Consider the following 24,061-nt stretch of genomic DNA (forward strand, 5'->3'; position numbering starts at 1 on the left):
ATCACGGCAGAAATGTGCTTCACACATTGTACCCATGTCGGGAATGAACCTGGGTCTACAGCGTGACGAGCGAACCCTGTAACCACTAGGCCACCCGACCGCCCCTGTCGACAACAATGAGGATCATGAGTTTAATGTTGGTTCTGACTCGTTACGTATCATCATATACGAGCGGAGCGTTTCATACTTATTCGCGACAATAACAACCTCTATCGGGAAATGAAATATTGACCAAAATCCAATGTCTGGCTGCCTTACATGAAATGTATGATGTTGTTCCCACTGACAACAAATAATGAAGCTGTTAAATGTAAGCCTCAGTACATTAATCGTTTGATCAAAGAGCTTGGCATATGTGACATACCAAATAATGTCACATGTAAGGCCACTATCTTAACTGAGGAAGAAATCTGCCAAAAGCATGCTGGTACTATCAACTTTTGACTTGAATCTAAACCCTGAAGATATGGCTATTCCTCTTTTGTACTGGATTCTAAAACTCCATATAGATCCTCACAAAGAGAGAGATACTTCTGGGTCCAGTAAATGTACATGTACCACCATGTGGACTCTCCTAAACAGGGGCGGTCGGGTAGCCTAGTGGTTAAAGCGTTCGTTCGTCATGCCGAAAACTCGGGTTCGATTCCCGACATGGGTACAATGTGTGAAGCCCATTTCTGGTGTCCCCCGCCGTGATAATGCTGGAATAATGCTAATTCCAAGCGGCGTAAAACCATACTCATTCACTCACTCTCATAATCACTCAACATTTGCTTGAATTTTTCCAATCCCAGAAAAGAATAAATCTACACCTTTGTCAAATTTTGGGGTAAGACATTTAAGCAAGAAGTAGGAATCCCCAGGGGCCCCAGTTGTGCCCCCCTCTTTGCTGATCTGATTCTTTATGCATAAATACATAAGCATGACCATGCATGCGCATTTTATATCAGAATTACAATTTGGGTGTTTCCTTTTGTATTTATATGATATACAAATAGACAGACATTTCCGATAATATCAGTGCTCTACTGCCTGATATAAATTAAATGATTAATTATAGGATATGTACTAAAATGTGTCACAACGAACCTGTTCCTCAATTCAGAGTAGGAGTCACTTGCATAGGAGATGTGCAATTCATTCTTCAACAGCAATGTAGCCTTTAAGCTTGCATGACATCCAGTATCTTTCATAATGAATACATTTTCATATCTGTCCGATTCAACAGCAATTTGCAACCTCTAAATTACAATATTGAGGAAGGCCAACTATGCTTAAATACTTAGGAGGGATTCAAACTAACTATTGATTTGCGTGTAAGGATGCTTGTCATGACAGAATAACATCATCAGGAAAAAGTGCAATGACAACTGGTTTGTTTCCTATTCCCTGACTAATCCAGGCAAAGCCAAATACAAGTAATTATCTTTTGTTGGATAAATATGTTGACGATATTTTGGGGCCTACACCATCCAAAGATGTATAACAAGGTTTGGGTAACCTATTGTTTGCTAAATGTCATATTTTGCTCCTATTCTCAATAGCCTTTGTTATATAGAACCATAGTATTTTATTATCAACCAACTTTTAAACAATATTTAAAATATTTAATATGTACAGATTCACTGGTATGACACTATGTGGTGTCCTATTTGCAGAACCGTAACATAGAATAGGCGTTATCATGCAATAAAATGTCATATTATATCTGGACAATGGATATTACCGAGATTCCGTTGTTAATTATTAACAGATAATTAGCTTGTGATACAAGTCAGATCTGAATGTTGCTTCAAATCAACTTATTGGTGAATACATAATCAAGGTATTTATATAAAGACACTGTTCCTATACGTGTACCATCATAAAACTACTTTTCATAATGTGCATAATATCACATTTCATAGGATCTTAATGGATCACAATTTTTAAACATTTATTTTAGTTTTATTCAGATTTACTTTCATGTCAGTATGTTTACAAAAGCTTTCTTGTACAGTTATCTTGATACATCATCAGCAAACATGAGAGAACTCATATCATCAATGGAAGATGTAACAGTATAACCTTGACCCTCTCTTTCCATTAGTGTATTAAATTTGTATATGCATATGTTAAATATTTATGGATTTAAAAAACACATCCTTGACTGGTGCCGCTGTTACAGGTAAAACACTTTTCCCAAAAGATACCTTTAGTACCAACTCCACACTGTGAATGCGGGAGGAAATTATGTCTTCGAGTGTCAAATGCTTGGCAAAAGGCCAGTGACGGGTAGTAACATCTTCTTCTTTTGTAACCAATGCATTTCAGAATTACAGCCTGTATCGAAGAAAACAATTGTCAAATTAAATAAATGTGTAGGATATTAAAAGATTTCCAAGGTGAAGCTCTCATAGAATAATCATGAGAAGTTTGTATCCCTTCAAGCATTCATAAAATGCTCATTTGAAACGTCACAACTTAAATACATTTTTCTTGAGCAGAGCCACTGATTTGCACATTGTCCGATTTTAAAATATATGGAAGTGTTTGTTTGCTTGGTCATTCTTGGCAACTATTTGGTAAGTATGTGTTTCGTAACGAAGACATTTTATTACATTTGAATAGATCTAGAACACGGTGTTCATCTTAAATTTCTCCAAGATTACAGTTAGTCCAAACACAGTCAAGACATTTTAAAGCTAAACACGAAGAAAGGACACATCACACCTTTATTACCTTTACATGGCTTGTAGTATTTACCTTTACACGGCTTGTAGTATTTACCTTTACACGGCTTGTAGTACTTACCTTTACAAGGCTTGTAGTATTTACCTTTACAAGGCTTGTAGTATTTACCTTTTACACGGCTTGTAGTATTTACCTTTACACGGCTTGTAGTATTTACCTTTACACGACTTCTAGTATTTACCTTTACACGGCTTGTAGTATTTACCTTTTCGCGGCTTGTAGTATTTACCTCTACACGGCTTGTAGTATTTACCTTTACACGGCTTGTAGTATTTACCTTTACACGGCTTGTAGTACTTACCTTTACAAGGCTTGTAGTATTTACATTTACACGGCTTGTAGTATTTACCTTTACACGGCTTGTAGTATTTACCTTTACACGGTTAGTAGTATTTACCTTTGCACGGCTTGTTTTATTTACTTTTACACGGTTAGTAGTATTTACCTTTGCACGGCTTGTTTTATTTACTTTTACATGACTTGTAGTATTTACCTTTACCAGGCTTCTAGTATTTACCATAACTCGGCTTGTAGTAATTACCTCTACACGGCTTGTTATATTTACCTTTACACGGCTTGTAGTATTAACCTTTACAAAGTGTGTAGTATTTACCTTTACATGGCTTGTAATATTTACCATTATGCGGCTTGTAGTATTTACCATTACGCGGCTTGTAGTAATTACTTTTACACGGCTTGTAGTATTAACCTCTACATGGCTTGAAGTATTTACCTTTACACGGTTTGTAGTATTTACATTTACACGGCTTGTAGTATTTACCTTTACAAGGCTTGTAGTATTTACCTCTACACGGCTTGTAGTATTTACCTTTACACGGCTTGTAGTATTTACCTTTACACGGCTTGTAGTACTTACCATTACGCGGCTTGTAGTATTTACCATTACGCGGCTTGTAGTATTTACTTTTTCACGACTTGAAGTATTTACTTTTACACGGCTTGTAGTATTTACCATAACTCGGCTTGTAGTATTTACCTTTACACGGCTTGTAGTATTAACCTTTACAAAGTGTGTGGTATTTACCTTTACATGGCTTGTAATATTTACCATTATGCGGCTTGTAGTATTTAACATTACGCGGCTTGTAGTATTTACTTTTACACGACTTGTAGTATTTACCTTTACAAGGCTTCTAGTATTTACCATAACTCGGCTTGTAGTATTTACCATTACGCGGCTTGTAGTATTTACTTTTTCACGACTTGAAGTATTTACTTTTACACGGCTTGTAGTATTTACCATAACTCGGCTTGTAGTATTTACCTTTACACGGCTTGTAGTATTAACCTTTACAAAGTGTGTGGTATTTACCTTTACATGGCTTGTAATATTTACCATTATGCGGCTTGTAGTATTTACCATTACGCGGCTTGTAGTATTTACTTTTACACGACTTGTAGTATTTACCTTTACAAGGCTTCTAGTATTTACCATAACTCGGCTTGTAGTAATTACCTCTACACGGCTTGTAATATTTACCAATACAAGGCTTGTAGTATTTACCTTTACAAGGCTTGTTGTATTTACCTTTACACGGCTTGTAGTATTTACCTTTACAAGGCTTGTAGTATTTACCTTTAAAGGATTGTACTATTAACCTTTAAAGGCTTGTAGTATTTACCTATAAAGGCTTGTAGTATTTACCTTTACACGGCTTGTAGTATTTACCTTTACGAGGCTTGTTGTATTTACCTCTACACGGCTTGTAGTATTTACCTTTACACGGACAGCAGTATTTACCTTTAAAGGGAAATGTTGACTGGCGCTACATTTTGGTCAAGGAAACAACCCCAGTTGTCCCATAAAAGTTATCTAAGTGTCATTGCGGACAAATATTTCTAGCAGTACAATGAACTGATACACACAACATGTATGTCACGAACTGGAGTAAAATTAGTGAGGTATATGTAAGGTCATTTACAACAATTGTACCTTTACCACCGGATGTGCTATTCAGAGGGACACAAGATCATAGGAATCTACCCAATCAAGGAGAGTGATGTTTATTCCTCTTTCCGGAAAGACACGCCTCTTTCTACCTTACTAAAATACGGGCTCATATCTATTTTACTGTGATATATTATGATGAATAGAGCAATATTCTAATGGAATATGGTAGGGTTGCGACTGAACTCGAGTACCCGGCAGACAATACCCGAACCGGACTCGAGTACCCGTAGTTCAATGTTGTCCCACTTGTTTGTAATACTTTTGCGAATAAAAGGTCATCAAACATCTATTGATCTATTCTAAGGTATTATGTTTTTATCAAATGCCTGCATGGCTTACCTAAAACATTTGAACGTTTGTCCGCTTTGTCGTCCATTTTGAAGTGACTTACGAGTTACAAAAGGCGAATAGAGTTATCTCCCCTGAACGGGTACTCGCGTCCTGAAAATTGGACTCGAGTCCTAAGCTACCCGACCCGTTATCGGGTACTCGAGTACCCGTCGCAACCCTAGAATATGGTCACGCTGGTGTTGTTCAATTGTCGCTACCAAACACGTTTACAATCATTTTTTTATAATGAATATATTGCATACAATGTATCTGCTTGATAACAACGTCCATTTAAGACCAGTATTGATACATAAGCAATCATATATGTTCAAGTGGGATTGTATATAGTGTCATACCATGGTTATATCAAAAACAAGCATGTACATTATTTAAGACATAAACGACGAGTGGGAGTTGTTTATCGTACAACAAAACACCGCAGGGAGAATACACCATGAGGGACGCAGCCGTATGTAATCGATATGTTCATACATATTTACACACACGATTCAATGTAAACATACAAAGTGATCGTCAACATGCTTTGCCATACCTCTACCACCCGTCGCGACATGCCTTGCCATACCTTTACCACCCGTCGCGACATGCTTGAGAACGTTTTGACAAAGAGTCTAATATCGGTGGGTGTATGACGTATTTGTAAAACATGATGCACAGATACTTAGAAATCATTCATCTTATCGTACCTGCGTCATACAGTCTCAAACAAGTTGTTCTTATTTATCGTCCACATGTTGCTGTTTCTTTATAGTGAGGGTAAACTATGGTACGACTCCATGCCGTGGAGATACGATGACCCACAATGACATTCTTGCTAACTGCAAACGCGTTGTAAAGGTCCACTTTAAATATGCACCTGAGACCTTTGGGAGCAATTTCTTGTGCTGATATTTATGCATTTTTCTTGTGTATATAATTATACATTATAGATAAAGCGAAAGAACCAGATAAGTCCAATGTCATACTCATATGCGTTGGAATATAAAATAGATTTTAGAAAATGTGTAGTTAAATTACAAGTATATTATGTTATATTACACGGAACATGTATATTCATGGAATACGACTATAATAAATCCCTCTTTACAACATACCAGTGAGTGAGTGAGTAAGATTGGTTTGAAGGTATCCATCGAATGTCCATTTCATAAGCGACGTGTTTGTAAGTTTGTGTATCAAAACCAGATATCAGTAAATTAGGTGATTATTTTCGAGATACGCTGAATCAAGGTGTTGCACTGATGACTGATAAATGGAATTCCATTGTGACGTCTATAGGTAACTTTAGGTCTTTAAACAGCATTTTCATCGATCAGCTTTTGAGACGAAAACCCGACGTGATACAAGTGACAGACGTTTACACCTTTAGAGGAACTCACAAACAGCCGTGCCCCCTGTAACCGTGATGAACCACACATGATAGCATGTTTCATTCTGTGTAGTTCTCTACGTACCAAAATGGACCCGTGTACTCTGTACTTCCAGTATATACATCAATCTACTTTACAGCTACACACTCGTCCTTGTGAAAGGCCACACGTTTCAAGAGGTTCAATTCAATGATAATAAATGTAGTATTTTGCCAAGTTCCCGTGGGGATTCATAAGTTCCCGTGGATATTCACAAGTTTTCGTGGGAATTCTCAAGTTCCATGGGGATTCCGGATTGAAACTGGTTCCAAGAAACCTAAGCAGGTCGGCAGAATGGATCGGTGACTTGTGTGTCATCGTAACCCGACTGCGTGGCTCGTTGCTCACAATATCAACCACTGGCCTGTGGTGTTAAATATGAATCATTCCCATGTATGTACCGGTATGAATATAATCTATGAGGAGTCTTCAACGTACGTGAATATGTCTAAAAAACGAAACCGGAGATTTGAGTGTTCACTTTTTAATTATATCGGTAATAATAATTACACAGGTCTAGGCACTCACATGGACAGTGGCGTAATGGCATCTGAGCCTTACACGTAATAACAGGAACCGTGCAGATATTTCACTTTTTTGTTCCAGTGTAAGGATTGCGTATGAAGGTTCTACATAATATCAAAATATTTCTGAATAATATGAAAACTGGAAACGTATAAGAAATTCTATTTTGTAATTCAAGTATTTTTTTCAAATTATTACATATTTCAGGTAGAAATAGAATTTAATTGTTTAAAATATCGCACGTCTATATGTCTAATCAACACTAACAACACCACTTAATCATAGTTCACAGTACGTTATCACCAAAATCCCCAGTGCAGTGTACCAAGAAAGAAAAAGCAATACTGAATGTTCAATGGGACATTACAAAAGAAGGGCGGTAAAGCAGAAATGTCTGAGTGAGTGAGCATTTAGGCCTTTTGAGCAATATTCCAGCAATATCACGGAAGGGGATACGAGTGAACGCTTTAACCATCAAGTAGAAGACACTTACAAGACTAACATTGGCACTGACTTTACTTTGGAAATCGAAAGACATAGTCAGTAATGCCTAACGTTACCTCCTGACATGACAACGGTCCAGTCAAATGCACCGAAGAAGTCTTTGAGAAACCCAAAATGAGTAAGAATTTCCTTTTAAACATTTATTCAAATTGCCTCTTTCAAAAAAGGATGTGTATTTGATGTTAGTCACATATGGTGAAGATGTGGTGCTGTTGACTTAATCAAAGAAAGTAAGACTGAAAGGTTTGAATACTGTTGATGAAAGAAGCATTTAGGGTACACACGAAACATTGATCACTAAGAGAACACACAATGCAGTGTTGGATATTTCATTTGAACACGTCAAAACAAGATCAGCACAATTATCTGAAGTGAATTGAGGCTGTTTCCCTGTCAAAGATTAAGATCAATGAACGTTTTTAATTCAGTTCATGGGAGATATCAAACAGTTGCGCTGAATGTTGTCGCTGGTCACTTCCAATGCAATGGTCAAACCATATTGGTGAATGTTCGATAGCTTGGATACCACGTAGTGCTGGCAGCATTCATATCTGCGGTCAAACGAGTAAATGAATCCTGAAAAAGATGGAGAATATGGAATGACGCATTTTTCAATTGGGTCCCTTATGTGATATGTATTCTAAATTGTTGGTATCAAAAATACTTCCTGAAACACGAAATTATGTTCGTTGTTTAGGACCTATTGATATTTGGGGCATATTTATTGCCACTCGAAGTTTCTAAATGTTTTAAATCATACATTAAAGACATCAACGCCGGAGAATAACCTGTCTGGATTATCTGCCGAAACAGATTCCATTGGGCATACAAGGCAAAACAGCAGTGAAAACTATATGAATGGATCAAAGAAAATTCTTATGAATCGTCTATACATGAAGCTTGTCATGCACGTTGGATTCTATCAATTGACGTACCCCGCCTATGGAATGATTATCTTCCATGTTCTGCGGTGCTTGTGGCGTCGTCACTCTCTTCTTTACGACATAGACAACTATTACAATGACAGCTATCAAAAGAGCTGCTCCGACCCCAATGCCTGTTCCCATAGCAACAACTGCAAAGACAATAATTTAAAATCAGAATCAGGAAATCATGTCGTATCATAAGGGGATATCAAACAGTCAGCGTATGTTGTTGATTAAGTCCATAACTCTGACATTTTTTCGAAGCTCATTTTACTCAGAACTTTAAGAATAACATATAACGCTGGTGATGAACATGGACCGCGAGTAAAGAAAGGAATGACCGTGATCCATTTTTTCCTTTACGAACACATGAAAAATCGGGGTAAATAGGTCTTCAGCAACCCATGCTTGCCGTAAAAGGCGACTGTGCTTGTCGTAAGAGGCGACTGGCGGGATCGGGTGGTCAAGCTCGCTGACTTGGTTGATGCATGTCATCGTATCCCAATTGCGAAGATATATACTCATGCTGTCAATCACTGGATTGTCTGGTCCGGACTCGATTATTTACAGACCGCCGTCATAAAGCTGGAACATTGCTGACTGCGGCGTTAAACAACAATTAAACAAACACATATTTCTTTACGTACCGTTGGGACTATCCTGCTGTGAGCCAGATACCCCTGTTCCTGGCTGACCAGTGGTTGTATCAGGTGCTTGTGCCGTTGTTGTCCCAGTACGTCCTCCTGTGTTTGCTGTTGTATCTGACTGACCAGAGGTTGTATCAGGTGCTTGTGCCGTTGTTGTCCCAGTACGTCCTCCTGTAATTGCTGTTGTACCTGACTGACCAGAGGTTGTATCAGGTGCTTGTGCCGTTGTTGTCCCAGTACGTACCGCCGTGATTACTGTTGTACCTGGCTGACCAGTGGTTGTATCAGGTGCTTGTGCCGTTGTTGTCCCAGTACGTACCGCCGTGATTACTGTTGTACCTGGCCGATTACTGGTTGTATCAGGTGCTTGTGCCGTTGTTGTCCTAGTACGTACCGCCGTTATTACTGTTGTACCAGGCCGATGACTGGTTGTATCAGGTGCTTGTACAGGTGTTGTGCTTTCTGATGGAAGATTCACGGTAGACTGTGGTCTGTTTGTTGTTGGTGACGTGGTCCTTGTGGCTGATGTCCGGGATGTTGAAGTGCCTTGTCCATTATTTGTCCTAACGTCCTGTGAAGTACTGAATGTGGAAGTGTGCGTTCTCGATGGCCGAGACATCTCCGTGGTCCTCTGATCAATTGGTGGTATTCGTGTAGACGGTTCTATCGCTGATCGGGTTGTACCTTGGCTGGTTCTTGGAGTGATTGAAGTCGTTGGTGGTTTTTCCGTCGGAAGAAAATTTGAACATGTCTGACAGCACGACAACAGATCATCGGCGGTCATCAGTGAACAATCGTCTCTGCGGCACCCATCCGTCCTGTCACCATAGTTGCATCCTGAAAGTGCAAGAATCGTTACAGGAACTTTACCGAAGAAGATCCGTTTCGTAAAGATCCGGGTTAGAGTTCATCAATGCTTGTCGTATGAGGCGACTAACGGGTCTGGGTGGTCAGCCTCACCGACTTTGTTGATTAATGCCATCGTTTCTCAATTGCTTTGATCGATGTTCAAGATGTCAATCACTGGGTTGTCTGACCAAGACTCGATTATTTACAGACCGCCGTAATACAGCTGGAATATTGCTGAGTGCGGCGTTAAACAACAAACACACAAGTAGGTTTGTTTATTCACACATCAGGAAGTATTTGCATCGTAAGTAGCAACAGTAAAGCTAATTGTAACAGTAAGGAGGTCCACATTGTGCATGAGCCCCATCGCCCCTCCTAATTATCAAATTATTCATATAACGTCAGAGGATATAGACATATTTGTAAACATTATTATACCGATGCTAAAAAACGTTGCGTTGAATACCTTTCAAGAAGATGCTTACAGCTTGACAAGATTGACAACACGTTTGTTCTATGGTTGCGTCATAGCATAACTTCTTGTCACGTGATATCATATCCGGACACGATATTCCGATGCCGCTGGTCATTGGCGAGTCACCAAATGGACAGGAATCTGAAAAATATGTATACTTCTTAATGCCTCGTTGTGAACACACGCAATCTTTAAAGATAACCAATAAGAATAATACTTTGAATCATACTATTTGATCATGTTCTTTGTCTTAATGGCTAAATTGTGATCCCTTTTCAGGAAAGTGGGAGTTGATAATAACTTATAGAAAAGTATGAGAAACAAAGGATCATAATCAGGGCGAATCTGAGACTCGAACCTACGCTCATTGGATCCTGGAGCGCATACGGCACGCAACTCTGCTCAGCGAATTATAGCGCATTACACGCGACGATGGCCACCCGTCATCGATCATCGAATCATATTAGAATTAATATCAAATGAACCTCTTAAAATTAAGGAGTAGAATAGGTCTTCAGCAATTCATGCTTGCCGTAAAAGGCGACTATACTTGTCGTAATAGGCGACAAACGAGATCGGGTGGTCAGGCTCGCTGACTTGGTTGATGTATGTCATCGTATCCCTATTGCGTAGATCGATGCTCATGATGTCGATCACTGGATTGTCTGGTCCAGACTCGGTTACTTACAGACCGCCGTCAGATAGCTGGGATATTGCTGATTGCGGCGTTAAACAACAAACAAACAAACAATTCTTAAAAGTTAAAAGGTTCTTGTTGAAACAATTGAGAGTCACCACAAGAAGATGTATTATATCATCATGTTTTCTATCTCTATCAAATAAGGATTGTAACATGTAGCTTGCGAATGAGATCAAGACATGAATATCTCTTTGAAATTTAATTTTCATATTCATGTATAATAAATAAAATATTAAGTAATGCTCACACATGGCAACTCTCAACTTACTTGGAATGGCGACGGCTTGATCAGAGAAGCGGCACTCCCCGTTACGGCACCACTGTTGACAATGAATGTGCACATATCACAAACATTAACACATTTAATAAGATCCTGTTAGAAAGTAACTGCCATTATCAATACTGTATGTTTTTTCCGCTTGTAGATGAGGTGAGATAAGGTTGGTTTAACGTCGCGTTCAAGGTTATTGTACTTGTATACGCATATAGGCCTATAGCGACGTGCATGTGCATGTGTGTGGGGTTGCCTATGTCCGGATGTATGCCGGTCTTTGAGTGCAAATCCACTAAGAAACCAATGCCGCAGGTTATCATGAATATCCTATTCAGTCACAGTGACTCCGAGCCGATCAATTCTTGTTTGATATTCCCTCATGTCGAACGCCGGACAGGTGAATACCAAAGACCAACGTCTTTTAACGTCGTGTGGTGCGACGTGACCAGGGGACCGAACCCCCGACCTTCCGCTCTCCGGCAGACGCTCTATCCACTTCTGATTTGGGAATTCGACCATGTGGAGGAAAGCAGTTTGGACTCCCCTGATCCCTGGTCAGTGAATTCACTGTACAATTGTCGCTGAACAAAATGTCATAAAATATATGAAGCTTTACTCATTTCCGTTTATTCGTCAATGTATTCGTGATTGCAATGTTTCTCAATGTATTTAAATGTATTTCAATGTATTTAAATGTATAGGGGATACAATTAATGCAACATAATTAATTCTGAGAACATGCCACCTGGCGGTTCCTACCTTCTTATTCCCACACTGTACGCCGTCATTGGCGTCGACGAGAGTGCACTGTCCGCTGGAAGGGTCCCCGCACCACACCCCTCCACAGATGCTGCTGTAGTTCCCGCTGTACTCATCCTGATATAAAACACATCTGTGACGTTGTTTAAATGAACCATTTTTTGTTCACGATTTGACAGGTTGTTAGATATCCACGCCAACACAATCTTGTGCCCGTATCTCAAATATTTACACATATAATTGACGGAACTACTTTATTGTCCTGACATCCAAAAGTATCATTTTCAATTAAGCCGGAAAAGATGCGTCACCAGCAGGTTCGTTTGATTTGAGGGCATGGTCAAGTCGACCTCGGCTACGGATACAAATGCTGGAACGGTGTGACATTAACTGTTAAATATGTTTCAAATATTTCTATAATCCTTGAAGGTTTAGAACGTGTTATGAATAATGTTGTGTTAAATAATGTTAAATTATGTTCGTGTTAAAGTAATAAGACAACATGTTGATGAGTAGCACAATAAAATACAAGAGAAACATAGTTTTACATATCCTTGTTCAGGGCTCTACATTTCATATCATATCCGTCAGTATGGTCTCAAAATATGCACGCGATGGTTACATTATTTGTTGTGGACCCCACGGAAATGTAAATAATTCAATCAACTCTCGACAGAGCATGGTGCACGTGATCAAATTCATTTTTCCGGACAAGGTAATGTTAAATTTGAGAAACTTAGACAAAAATTACCCGTATATTTAAATGACAACTTTTCATGCTATGTTACTTGGGGTGACGTTTCTTTTGCGGTTCAGTATATTTGTGCATGCGTTGAGAACCTGTAAAAAATATTTATACTAACAGCAAATATACCCACATATCCTTAAGTTTCAACCCTAGGACTCCACAATGGTGATTCTGTGACATTTTCGTATATATTTTTTTTCCCTGATTTAGAACCTTTACATTTCATGAACTATTTTAATCATTCCTTATCTTCGATGTCAAATCGTTTTAAGACAACAGACATTTTGGTGCCTTTGGTATTTTCACGAGTACAGACCAACGTACATGATACACATTAAACAAGGGGTGTTTTGCCGCTGTCGTATTGACATTCAATAGACTTTACCCGATTTTGAGTTATTATGCAATTCATCGTTTTCATTTGGTTGGTTGGTTGGTTAGTTTTTTAACGCCGCACTCAGAAATATTCCAGCTATATGACGGCGGTATGTAAATAATCGAGTCTGGACCAGAAAATCAGGTGATTGACATCATGAGCATCGATCTACTCAATTGGAATACGATGACATGCATTAACCTGTCTGAGAGCCTGACCAACCGATCCGTTAGTCGCCACGTACGACAAGCATAGTCGCCTCTTCCGGTAAGCATGGGTTGCTGGATACCTTTTCTCTACCCGGATCTTCACGGGTACATTAAACGAGGAATGAAACATTTTGCAATATATTGTCCTATAGTCCTAACCGTCCAAAATATTATCCAAACGGCAACGTTTACTTGTGACTTGAAGGCAACACGAGTTGGAACAGCCTGTTTATGTATGACGCGGAGTTCAATATAGTACCTGAAATGTAGCTGACATGATGGTAGTTGTCAGTACACATTCTATCTTTTAAACAGAGGGCTTTTAAAACAAAATCATGATTTACATGTAATCAATATATACCATCTCTAACAATGTCATAATGATCATAAATCCTCATAAAAATAATTTGAACTGACAACAACAGCCCATTCAAATAAACGTACAGTGTTCACGGGGTAGAAAATAATACCTTTAGTCTGAAAGCGTGACACTCACTGATTTGCCGTTTCATTCTCATCATGTTCAAAAGCGTGTGTGCTACATGTATTGCTTGTCTATTATGTCCAATTGTTAAGTGAATGTTTCAACCACTTTATATGTAATACGAGCATCAAGTAAAAGGTTTCATAATTCCATAAAACTGACAGCTGTCGGAGAGAAAAGAAGTTACATTGAACGATTGTGTTATCACGCTGAGTGAGTGAGTATGGTTTTACGCCGCTTTTATCGATATTCTAGCAATATCACGGCGGAGCAGCTTCATACCTATTCCCCATTAAGGTCTGTGGCGTGACGAGCGAACGCTCTACCCACTAGGCTACCTCACCGCTCCCAGTGTTGTCACGAGAGTGAATGAGTTGGATTGAAGGCCCTTTTGAACATTTAGTGTCTTACATATGCTGGATTTCCTTATTGATAACACCTATGTGAAATATGGAGATAAGACAATTCGGCAAGAAGTAGGAATCCACATCGGTACCAATTGAGCTGCCCTTCTTGTTGATGTTGTTCTTTATGCATATGAATCAGAATTTCTGCTCGGATCAAAACAATGGGATTTGGCAACATTCTTAACTTTTTGGCATATCGATGATCTCATATCGTTCAATAATGGTCAAATACCCAACCTTTTCACAACTTTTGAGGTGCAATCGACCAGGCTCTTTTTATGAAGATTTCGAAGAGCGTCATTTTACTCTTGCTCAAAGGTTGTTTGATCAGGGTTGCAGATTCAAGGCTTTCGATTGGTTCCCGTGTCTTTTTCAGGTGAACACTTAACTTGCATGTGTTTGTAACATATGCCAACGGTGGGGCTGGATGTTACGCTCACGTTTTTAAAACACCCTGTGTCACTATTTGATAGTGGTTCATACGCATGCTTATTATATAGTCATAATCGTACAATATGTATGGCGGGAAATACGTGAATCCGTATGATTTATACGTAAGTTTATCCTCTCGTTATGAAACTTCCCTTGCGTTGAAATGGGTAATTTTACCATCGGTACAGGTGAGGAATCAATTCAAGAAACCGGCAATGTTCCTTGTAACATAGCATAATAAAGACATGCGTAGTTATAATGCGCTATAAATACGTACTCGACAGAGATAGGATCCCTCGCCGAGCTGTGTCTCACATATGTCATCCGGGTTCGTGAACGTATCTGGCATCCATTTCAGAACGATGTCCAATTCATCAATGCTGAGGATGCCATCTCGACCGGACACACATCCGGAGAGAGGGTAGGGGGTAGCAGCTGAAGACAATGATTCATGTCAATAAGCATTTACTGTAAATGATGAAGTAAATGCGTCACACAGTTAATGCGAGTGCAGACCAATGCGTCATGAAATTGATGCGAGGAACCCTACATTTGAAATTATAAACACTCATCACCATTTTTCTACATTTTCTCAGAAAAAAATATTGGTAATGATAAGATTAACCTCCGAGCCACAAGTAATGACGGATTATCTGTCACTCGAGAAGGCTCGGAACACACAACATTAATTCAGGATGTACAAATAGTCCGGAATGACCCGTTGCTCTCCATGGTTATTAATTGTCCATCGCTTGTCAAATGAACCTGAAGTGGCAAATAAACCCCAATTAGTCAAGCTAATAATGCGGTATGTTATACATACAAGCATTTTTCGCCTGAAGTTCATGCTGACAATAAGTTCATGGTTTACAGTAATAGTGTGTTGAATAGTCTCTTGAAGTAATACTTGGAAGTATAACTAAGTTACTGGCATAACTTTCGTCCATGATTTGAATGCATGAAAATTGAATTAGTCAGGGGTCCTATTTTCACTTTAATGGATATTTGAGCACCTTTGGAACTAACTTGCCATTCACTCATTTCAGTGGATTGGATGTCACTAAATAGCGATATATACATTCAAATTGATCCTGTGGATGACCTACTGTACAACAGAGCTATTTACTAGTATTTTGATTCGGGCGAAAAAGATTCATTACGCAAATCGACTTTTGTTAAACGATGATTTGTAGTTTCATCGAACGCGGCATGTATTAACCTTCTATTGGCGGATTTCCTGCATGGTGTATTTGAGCAACGAGAGATTACTATGCAATGCAGTATTGATTAGTCCATGATATAGCTGCCGTGTAAATGTTCACAAGAGTAAATTAAATAAGGAATATATACACGCGGCGGTAATGCCAATATTGACAAACTGAAGATAATACGCTTTGATGAGCCATACCTGGGACAAACACTGTTTACACATCATGTTCGGGGAATACAATGTGCTGGTGATATGTAGATACAGGTAGATCAGTCATGGGGACGCAGATGTCATGTATTTTTACGCCGCTTTGAAAGTATTGCAGTAACCGTTATATTTCTACGAATATGCCCGAGGACAGGCCAAAGTGATGCAGGTCTCAGATGGTTACCACTTTGGTGAAACCCATGATCACGGATATGGTGCTAACAAGCCTAGAAACATAATGGAGGCGAAACGGGATTCGAACCCACGACCATAGGTTTCTGGCATGCCTAAGCGACGCAACTTTGCATGTCAAATGTTGCCGCCCCCCAGTGCAACGGAAAAGCAAACTGTTGTCCAGTAAACTACGATTATAACGAACTCAAAGGGACCACGAATTTTAGTTCCGTATAACCGTAGTTCGTAAGCATCTATACATAAATCCACAAATGACCGGGACCAAAAAGAAAGTTTGTTATATACGTTAGTTCGTAATAAGAGTGTGTGTTATAAACGTCGTTTACTGTATGTTTGGTGGGTATGTGAAGACAGGCAGGTGAGCCGTAGGTAGGAGGTAGGTAGATACCTGGCTGGCACATATAGACGGTAGATAGACAGGGGGTAAAAGGTAGGTATGAACAGGAGGATTGACAGAGGTGTAGGCATAAAAGTGGATACAGACGGATTGAAATGGGGTTTAACGTCGCGTCCCAGATATATTGCACTTATATAGCGACACGTGTGCGTGCGTGCGTGCGTGCGTGCGTGCGTGCGTGCGTGCGTGCGTGTGTGTGTGTGTATGTGTGTGTGGCTGCTTGTACTAGTCTGGACTAATGCCGATTTTATAGTGCTAGCCCACTTAGATACCATGCTGCAAATTAACATGAATTCCCCACTCAGACACAGTTTACTGACTCCGAGCCAGTCAGTCCTTTTTTAACCCCTGAATGCCCAGCGCCAGGCAGGGTAACAACAAGTACCATCTTTTCAAGTCTTTTGGTTTGACGCGGCAGGGGATCGAACCCTCGACCTTCCGCTCTCGGGACAGACGCTCTATTCACTAGACCACGAAGACGTTCTCGGTTGCAGAGATGAGTGATGTCATTTTATCGAGGCGTCATGATAACCGATGATGTCACAATGGTCTGCAAATCATTGTGATTCGGTTTCATTGTAGCGCTTTCTTCATTGTGATAAATAGATAATAGGCTGTATGAACGTATAACTGAGAATATAGTATGTATGAATGTATAAACTACTGAGAACATAGTCTGTATGAATGTTTAAACAACTGAGAACATAGACTGTGTGAATGTATAAACAACTGAGAACATAAACTGTACGAATGTATAAACAACTGCAAGCATAGACTGTGTGGATTTATAAACAACTGCGAATGCAGAGACCGCATGGACGTTTAAACAACAGAGAACATAAACTGAACGAATGAACAAACAACTGAGAACATACACTGTATGAATGTATAAACAACTGAGAACATAGACTGTATGAATGTATAAACAACTGAGAACATAGACTGTATGAATGTATAAACAACTGAGAACAGAAATTGTATGTATGTATAAACAACTGAGAACATAAAACTGTACGAATGTACAAACAACTGAGAACATAGACTGTATGAATGTACAAACAACTGAGAACATAGACTGTATGAATGTATAACAACTGAGAACATAAAATGTATGAATGTATAAACTACTGAGAACATAGACTGTATGAATGTATAAACTACTGAGAATAAAGACTGTATGAATGTATAAACAACTGAGAACATAAACTGTATGAATGCATAAACTACTGAAAACATAGATTGTATGAATGAACAAACAACAGAGAACATAGACTGTATGAATGTATAAACAACTGAGAACATAGACTGTATGAATGTATAACAACTGAGAACATAAAATGTATGAAAGTATAAACTACTGAGAACATAGACTGTATGAATGTATAAACTACTGAGAATATAGACTGTATGAATGTATAAACAACTGAGAACATAAACTGTATGAATGCATAAACTACTGAGAACATAGATTGTATGAATGCATAAACAACTGAGAACTAGACTGTATGAATGAACAAACAACTGCAAGCATAGATTGTGCGGAATTATAAACAACTGCGAATGCAGAGACAGCATGGACGTTTAAACAACAGAGAACATAAACTGAACGAATGAACAAACAACTGAGAACATAGACTGTATGAATGTATAAACAACTGAGAACATAGACTGTATGAATGTATAAACAACTGAGAACATAGACTGTATGAATGTATAAACTACTGAGAACATAGACTGTATGAATGCATAAGCAACTGAGAACATAGACTGTATGAATGTACAAACAACTGAGAACATAGACTGTATGAATGTATAAACTACTGAGAACATAGACTGTATGAATGTATAAACAACTGAGAACATAGACTGTATGAATGTACAAACAACTGAGAACATAAATTGTATGAATGCATAAACTACTGAGAACATAAATTGTACGAATGTATAAACAACTGAGAACATAAACTGTACGAATGTATAAACTACTGAGAACATAAATTGTATGAATGCATAAACTACTGAGATCTTAAATTGTATGAATGCATAAACTTCTGAGAACATAAACTGTATGAATGTATAAACTACTGAGAACATAAATTGTATGAATGTATAAACTACCGAGAACATAAATTGTATGGATGCATAAACTACTGAGAACATAGACTGTATGAATGTATAAACTACCGAGAACATAAATTGTATGGATGCATAAACTACTGAGAACATAGACTGTATGAATACATAAACTACTGGGACTATAAACTGTACGAATGTATAAAATACTGAGAACATAGACTGTATGAATGTACAAACAACTGAGAACATAGACTGTATGAAGGTATAAACAACTGAGAACATAGACTGTACGAATGTACAAACAACTGAGAACATAAATTGTATCAATGTATAAACTACTGAGAACATAGACTGTATGAATGCATAAACAACTGAGAACATAGACTGTATGAATGTATAAACAACTGAGAACATAAATTGTATGAATGTACAAACTACTGAGAACATAGACTGTATGAATGTTTAAACAACTGAGAACATAAATTGTATGAATGCATAAACTACTGAGAACATAAACTGTACGAATGTATAAACAACTGCAAGCATAGACTGTGTGGATTTATAAACAACTGCGAATGCAGAGACCGCAATGGACGTTTAAACAACAGAGAACATAAACTGAACGAATGAACAAACAACTGAGAACATAGACTGTATGAATGTATAAACAACTGGGAATATAAACTGTATGAATGTTTAAACAACTGAGAACATAGACTGTATGAATGTATAAACAACTGGGAACATAAACTGTATGAATGTTTAAACAACTGAGAACATAGACTGTATGAATGTATAAACAACTGAGAACATAGACTGTATGAATGTATAAACAACTGGGAACATAAACTGTATGAATGTTTAAACAACTGAGAACATAGACTGTATGAATGTATAAACAACTGAGAACATAGACTGTATGAATGTATAAACAACTGGGAACATAAACTGTATGAATGTTTAAACAACTGAGAACATAGACTGTATGAATGTATAAACAACTGAGAACATAAATTGTATGAATGTACAAACTACTGAGAACATAGACTGTATGAATGTTTAAACAACTGAGAACATAGACTGTATGAATGTATAAACAACTGAGAACATAAACTGTACGAATGTATAAACAACTGCAAGCATAGACTGTGTGGATTTATAAACAACTGCGAATGACGAGACCGCATGGACGTTTAAACAACAGAAAACATAAACTGAACGAATGAACAAACAACTGAGAACATAGACTGTATGAATGTATAAACAACTGAGAACATAAACTGTACGAATGTATAAACAACTGCAAGCATAGACTGTGTGGATTTATAAACAACTGCGAATGACGAGACCGCATGGACGTTTAAACAACAGAGAACATAAACTGAACGAATGAACAAACAACTGAGAACATAGACTGTTTGAATGTATAAACAACTGTGAACATAAACTGTACGAATGTATAAACAACTGCAAGCATAGACTGTATGAATGTACAAACTACTGAGAACATAGACTGTACGAATGTATAAACAACTGAGAACATAGACTGTATGAATGTACAAACTACTGAGAACATAGACTGTTCGAATGTATAAACGACTGAGAACATAGACTGTATGAATGTATAAACTACTGAGAACATAGACTGTATGAATGTATAAACAACTGAGAACATAAACTGTACGAATGTATAAACAACTGCAAGCATAGACTGTATGAATGTACAAACAACTGAGAACATAGACTGTTCGAATGTATAAACGACTGAGAACATAGTCTGTATGAATGTATAAACAACTGAGAACATAGACTGTATGAATCTATAAACAACTGAGAACATAGACTGTATGAATGTATAAACTACTGACAACATAGACTGTATGAATGTATAACAACTGAGAACATAAATTGTATGAATGCATAAACAACTGAGAACATAAACTGTACGATTGTATAAACAACTGCAAGCATAGACTGTGTGGATTTATAAACAACTGCGAATGCAGAGACCGCATGGACGTTTAAACAACAGAGAACATAAACTGAACGAATGAACAAACAACTGAGAACATAGACTGTATGAATGTATAAACAACTGAGAACATAAATTGTATGAATGCATAAACTACTGTGAACATAAACTGTACGAATGTATAAACAACTGCAAGCATAGACTGTGTGGATTTATAAACAACTGCGAATGCAGAGACCGCATGGACGTTTAAACAACAGAGAACATAAACTGAACGAATGAACAAACAACTGAGAACATAGACTGTATGAATGTATAAACAACTGGGAATATAAACTGTATGAATGTTTAAACAACTGAGAACATAGACTGTATTAATGTATAAACAACTGGGAACATAAACTGTATGAATGTTTAAACAACTGAGAACATAGACTGTATGAATGTATAAACAACTGAGAACATAGACTGTATGAATGTATAAACAACTGGGAACATAAACTGTATGAATGTTTAAACAACTGAGAACATAGACTGTATGAATGTATAAACAACTGGGAACATAAACTGTATGAATGTTTAAACAACTGAGAACATAGACTGTATGAATGTATAAACAACTGAGAACATAGACTGTATGAATGTATAAACAACTGGGAACATAAACTGTATGAATGTTTAAACAACTGAGAACATAGACTGCATGAATGTATAAACAACTGGGAACATAAACTGTATGAATGTTTAAACAACTGAGAACATAGACTGTATGAATGTATAAACAACTGGGAACATAAACTGTATGAATGTTTAAACAACTGAGAACATAGACTGTATGAATGTATAAACAACTGGGAACATAAACTGTATGAATGAACAAACAACAGAGAACATAGACTGTATGAATGTATAAACAACTGAGAACATAAACTGTATGAATGTTTAAACAACAGAGAACATAGACTGTATGAATGTATAAACAACTGGGAACATAAACTGTATGAATGTTTAAACAACTGAGAACATAGACTGTATGAATGTATAAACAACTGAGAACATAAACTGTATGAATGTTTAAACAACTGAGAACATAGACTGTATGAATGTATAAACAACTGGGAACATAAACTGTATGAATGAACAAACAACTGGGAACATAAACTGTATGAATGTTTAAACAACTGAGAACATAGACTGTATGAATGTATAAACAACTGAGAACATAGACTGTATGAATGCATAAACAACTGAGAACATAGACTGTATGAATGTATAAACAACTGGGAACATAAACTGTATGAATGTTTAAACAACTGAGAACATAGACTGTATGAATGTATAAACAACTGGGAACATAAACTGTATGAATGAACAAACAACTGGGAACATAAACTGTATGAATGTTTAAACAACTGAGAACATAGACTGTATGAATGTATAAACAACTGAGAACATAGACTGTATGAATGCATAAACAACTGAGAACATAGACTGTATGAATGTATAAACAACTGGGAACATAAACTGTATGAATGTTTAAACAACTGAGAACATAGACTGTATGAATGCATAAACAACTGAGAACATAAATTGTATGAATGCATAAACTACTGTGAACATAAACTGTACGAATGTATAAACAACTGCAAGCATAGACTGTGTGGATTTATAAACAACTGCGAATGCAGAGACCGCATGGACGTTTAAACAACAGAGAACATAGACTGTATGAATGTACAAACAACTGAGAACATAGACTGTATGAATGTACAAACAACTGAGAACATAGACTGTATGAATGTACAAACAACTGAGAACATAGACCGTATGAATGCATAAACAACTGAGAACATAGACTGTATGAATGTACAAACAACTGAGAACATAGACTGTATGAATGTATAAACAACTGAGAACATGAATTGTATGAATGCATAAACAACTGAGAACATAGACTGTATGAATGCATAAACAACTGAGAACATAGACTGTATGAATGTACAAACAACTGAGAACATAGACTGTATGAATGTACAAACAACTGAGAATATAGACTGTATGAATGAACAAACAACTGCAAGCATAGACTGTGCGGAATTATAAACAACTGCGAATGCAGAGACCGCATGGACGTATAAACAACAGAGATCATAAACTGTATGAATGTATAAACAACTGAGAACATAGACTGTACGAACATATAAACAACTGAGAACATAAACTGTACGAATGTATAACAACTGAGGACATAAACTGTACGAATGTATAAACAACTGCGAATATATTATTTAATGTGATTAGACTATTTGAACATTGATAATGCTCAGTTTCTGGCTGTTTGGACAGTTTGTTCACGAAATCAATTTGATTATAAAAAGGTAATTGATAAGTAGTTGACCGTCCACGTTGTCTACGACATTACACGCTTCAAATATTAATTTTTATCGGGGGATATTTTCCCTCTCCATTCCAACCAGCACTATGGTGACACATATTACGAATAGGTTTACATTATGCTGAAAAAGACTGTTTGGCCCTCTTGTGAACTTTCTTCGTCGAGGGAAGTGTGTCGACGAGTGTAATTTAACCGATTTCTACATTTCATAACATCATCGGAATGTTTAAACAAGTCAGTTGACATCAACAATCGTTAAAGACGTGAAACAGATGTACAAACCTTGCGTATACAGTACTACATGGTGAAGCAAAGTTATACAGATGATAATCCGGATTCCGGGCGATAATCCACTAATGTGTACTCTACAATAATCCTTCATTGATTTATGATGTCGCCTTTACATTGTGAATCACAGCGTCCATGAGCCGTACACAATCCGCAGCCGTTCTCGGGTAAACATAAAGCACTAACGCCACGGTCACGGAGAGACCGAATGTGCCTTGTCAGGGTGCACAACCGACCCCACCCAGAATAGATTTCGTTTACATACTCACATGCTCATGACGATCCTTTTCTATCCGAAGTAGGTTAGTCAAAATCGTGATGTCTTGTCACGCCTCCAATGAGGCACAGTTCATAACAAACCAGTTTGTAATGTACAGCTGCGTTATTCTGGTCCTTTGTGACGTTCAGTGTTGGTCTAAATCTCGTTTATTAAACCGGTTTTATTTGAACGATCCGGTTTGTGAAGAGGGTATGTGTGAGTATGTTTGAATTTCTGATTAAGGTTTTTTCCCCGACGGGGAGTGTATGTATATGTGGTGTT

The 24,061-nt window shown here is 37.7% G+C and overlaps 1 protein-coding gene across 5 annotated transcripts; it reads right to left on the reverse strand.

Annotated features, from left to right (window-relative positions):
- Positions 1–6,933: 6,933 nt before the first annotated feature.
- LOC124149849 (mucin-5B-like) lies at positions 6,934–23,783 on the reverse strand. 5 transcript variants are annotated; one of them, XM_048381957.1, is made up of 9 exons: positions 23,515–23,783; positions 15,058–15,215; positions 12,125–12,241; positions 11,360–11,411; positions 10,383–10,532; positions 9,482–9,904; positions 9,068–9,331; positions 8,430–8,569; positions 6,934–8,070 (listed from the first exon to the last, which is right to left on the reverse strand). In XM_048381957.1, the coding sequence occupies exons 1-9, from the start codon at positions 23,612–23,614 to the stop codon at positions 7,984–7,986; spliced, it is 1,491 nt and encodes a 496-aa protein (XP_048237914.1). In that variant the 5' UTR covers positions 23,615–23,783; the 3' UTR covers positions 6,934–7,983. The 5 variants fall into 5 exon arrangements, with proteins under 5 accessions (XP_048237914.1, XP_048237913.1, XP_046377617.2 ...); XM_048381956.1 differs by having other exon boundaries at positions 9,068–9,406; XM_046521661.2 differs by having other exon boundaries at positions 9,407–9,904.
- Positions 23,784–24,061: the final 278 nt, after the last annotated feature.

The sequence above is a fragment of the Haliotis rufescens genome, unplaced genomic scaffold (assembly GCF_023055435.1).
Source record: "Haliotis rufescens isolate VD_foot unplaced genomic scaffold, xgHalRufe1.0.p SCAF_4, whole genome shotgun sequence".
NCBI classification, from domain to species: domain Eukaryota; kingdom Metazoa; phylum Mollusca; class Gastropoda; order Lepetellida; family Haliotidae; genus Haliotis; species Haliotis rufescens.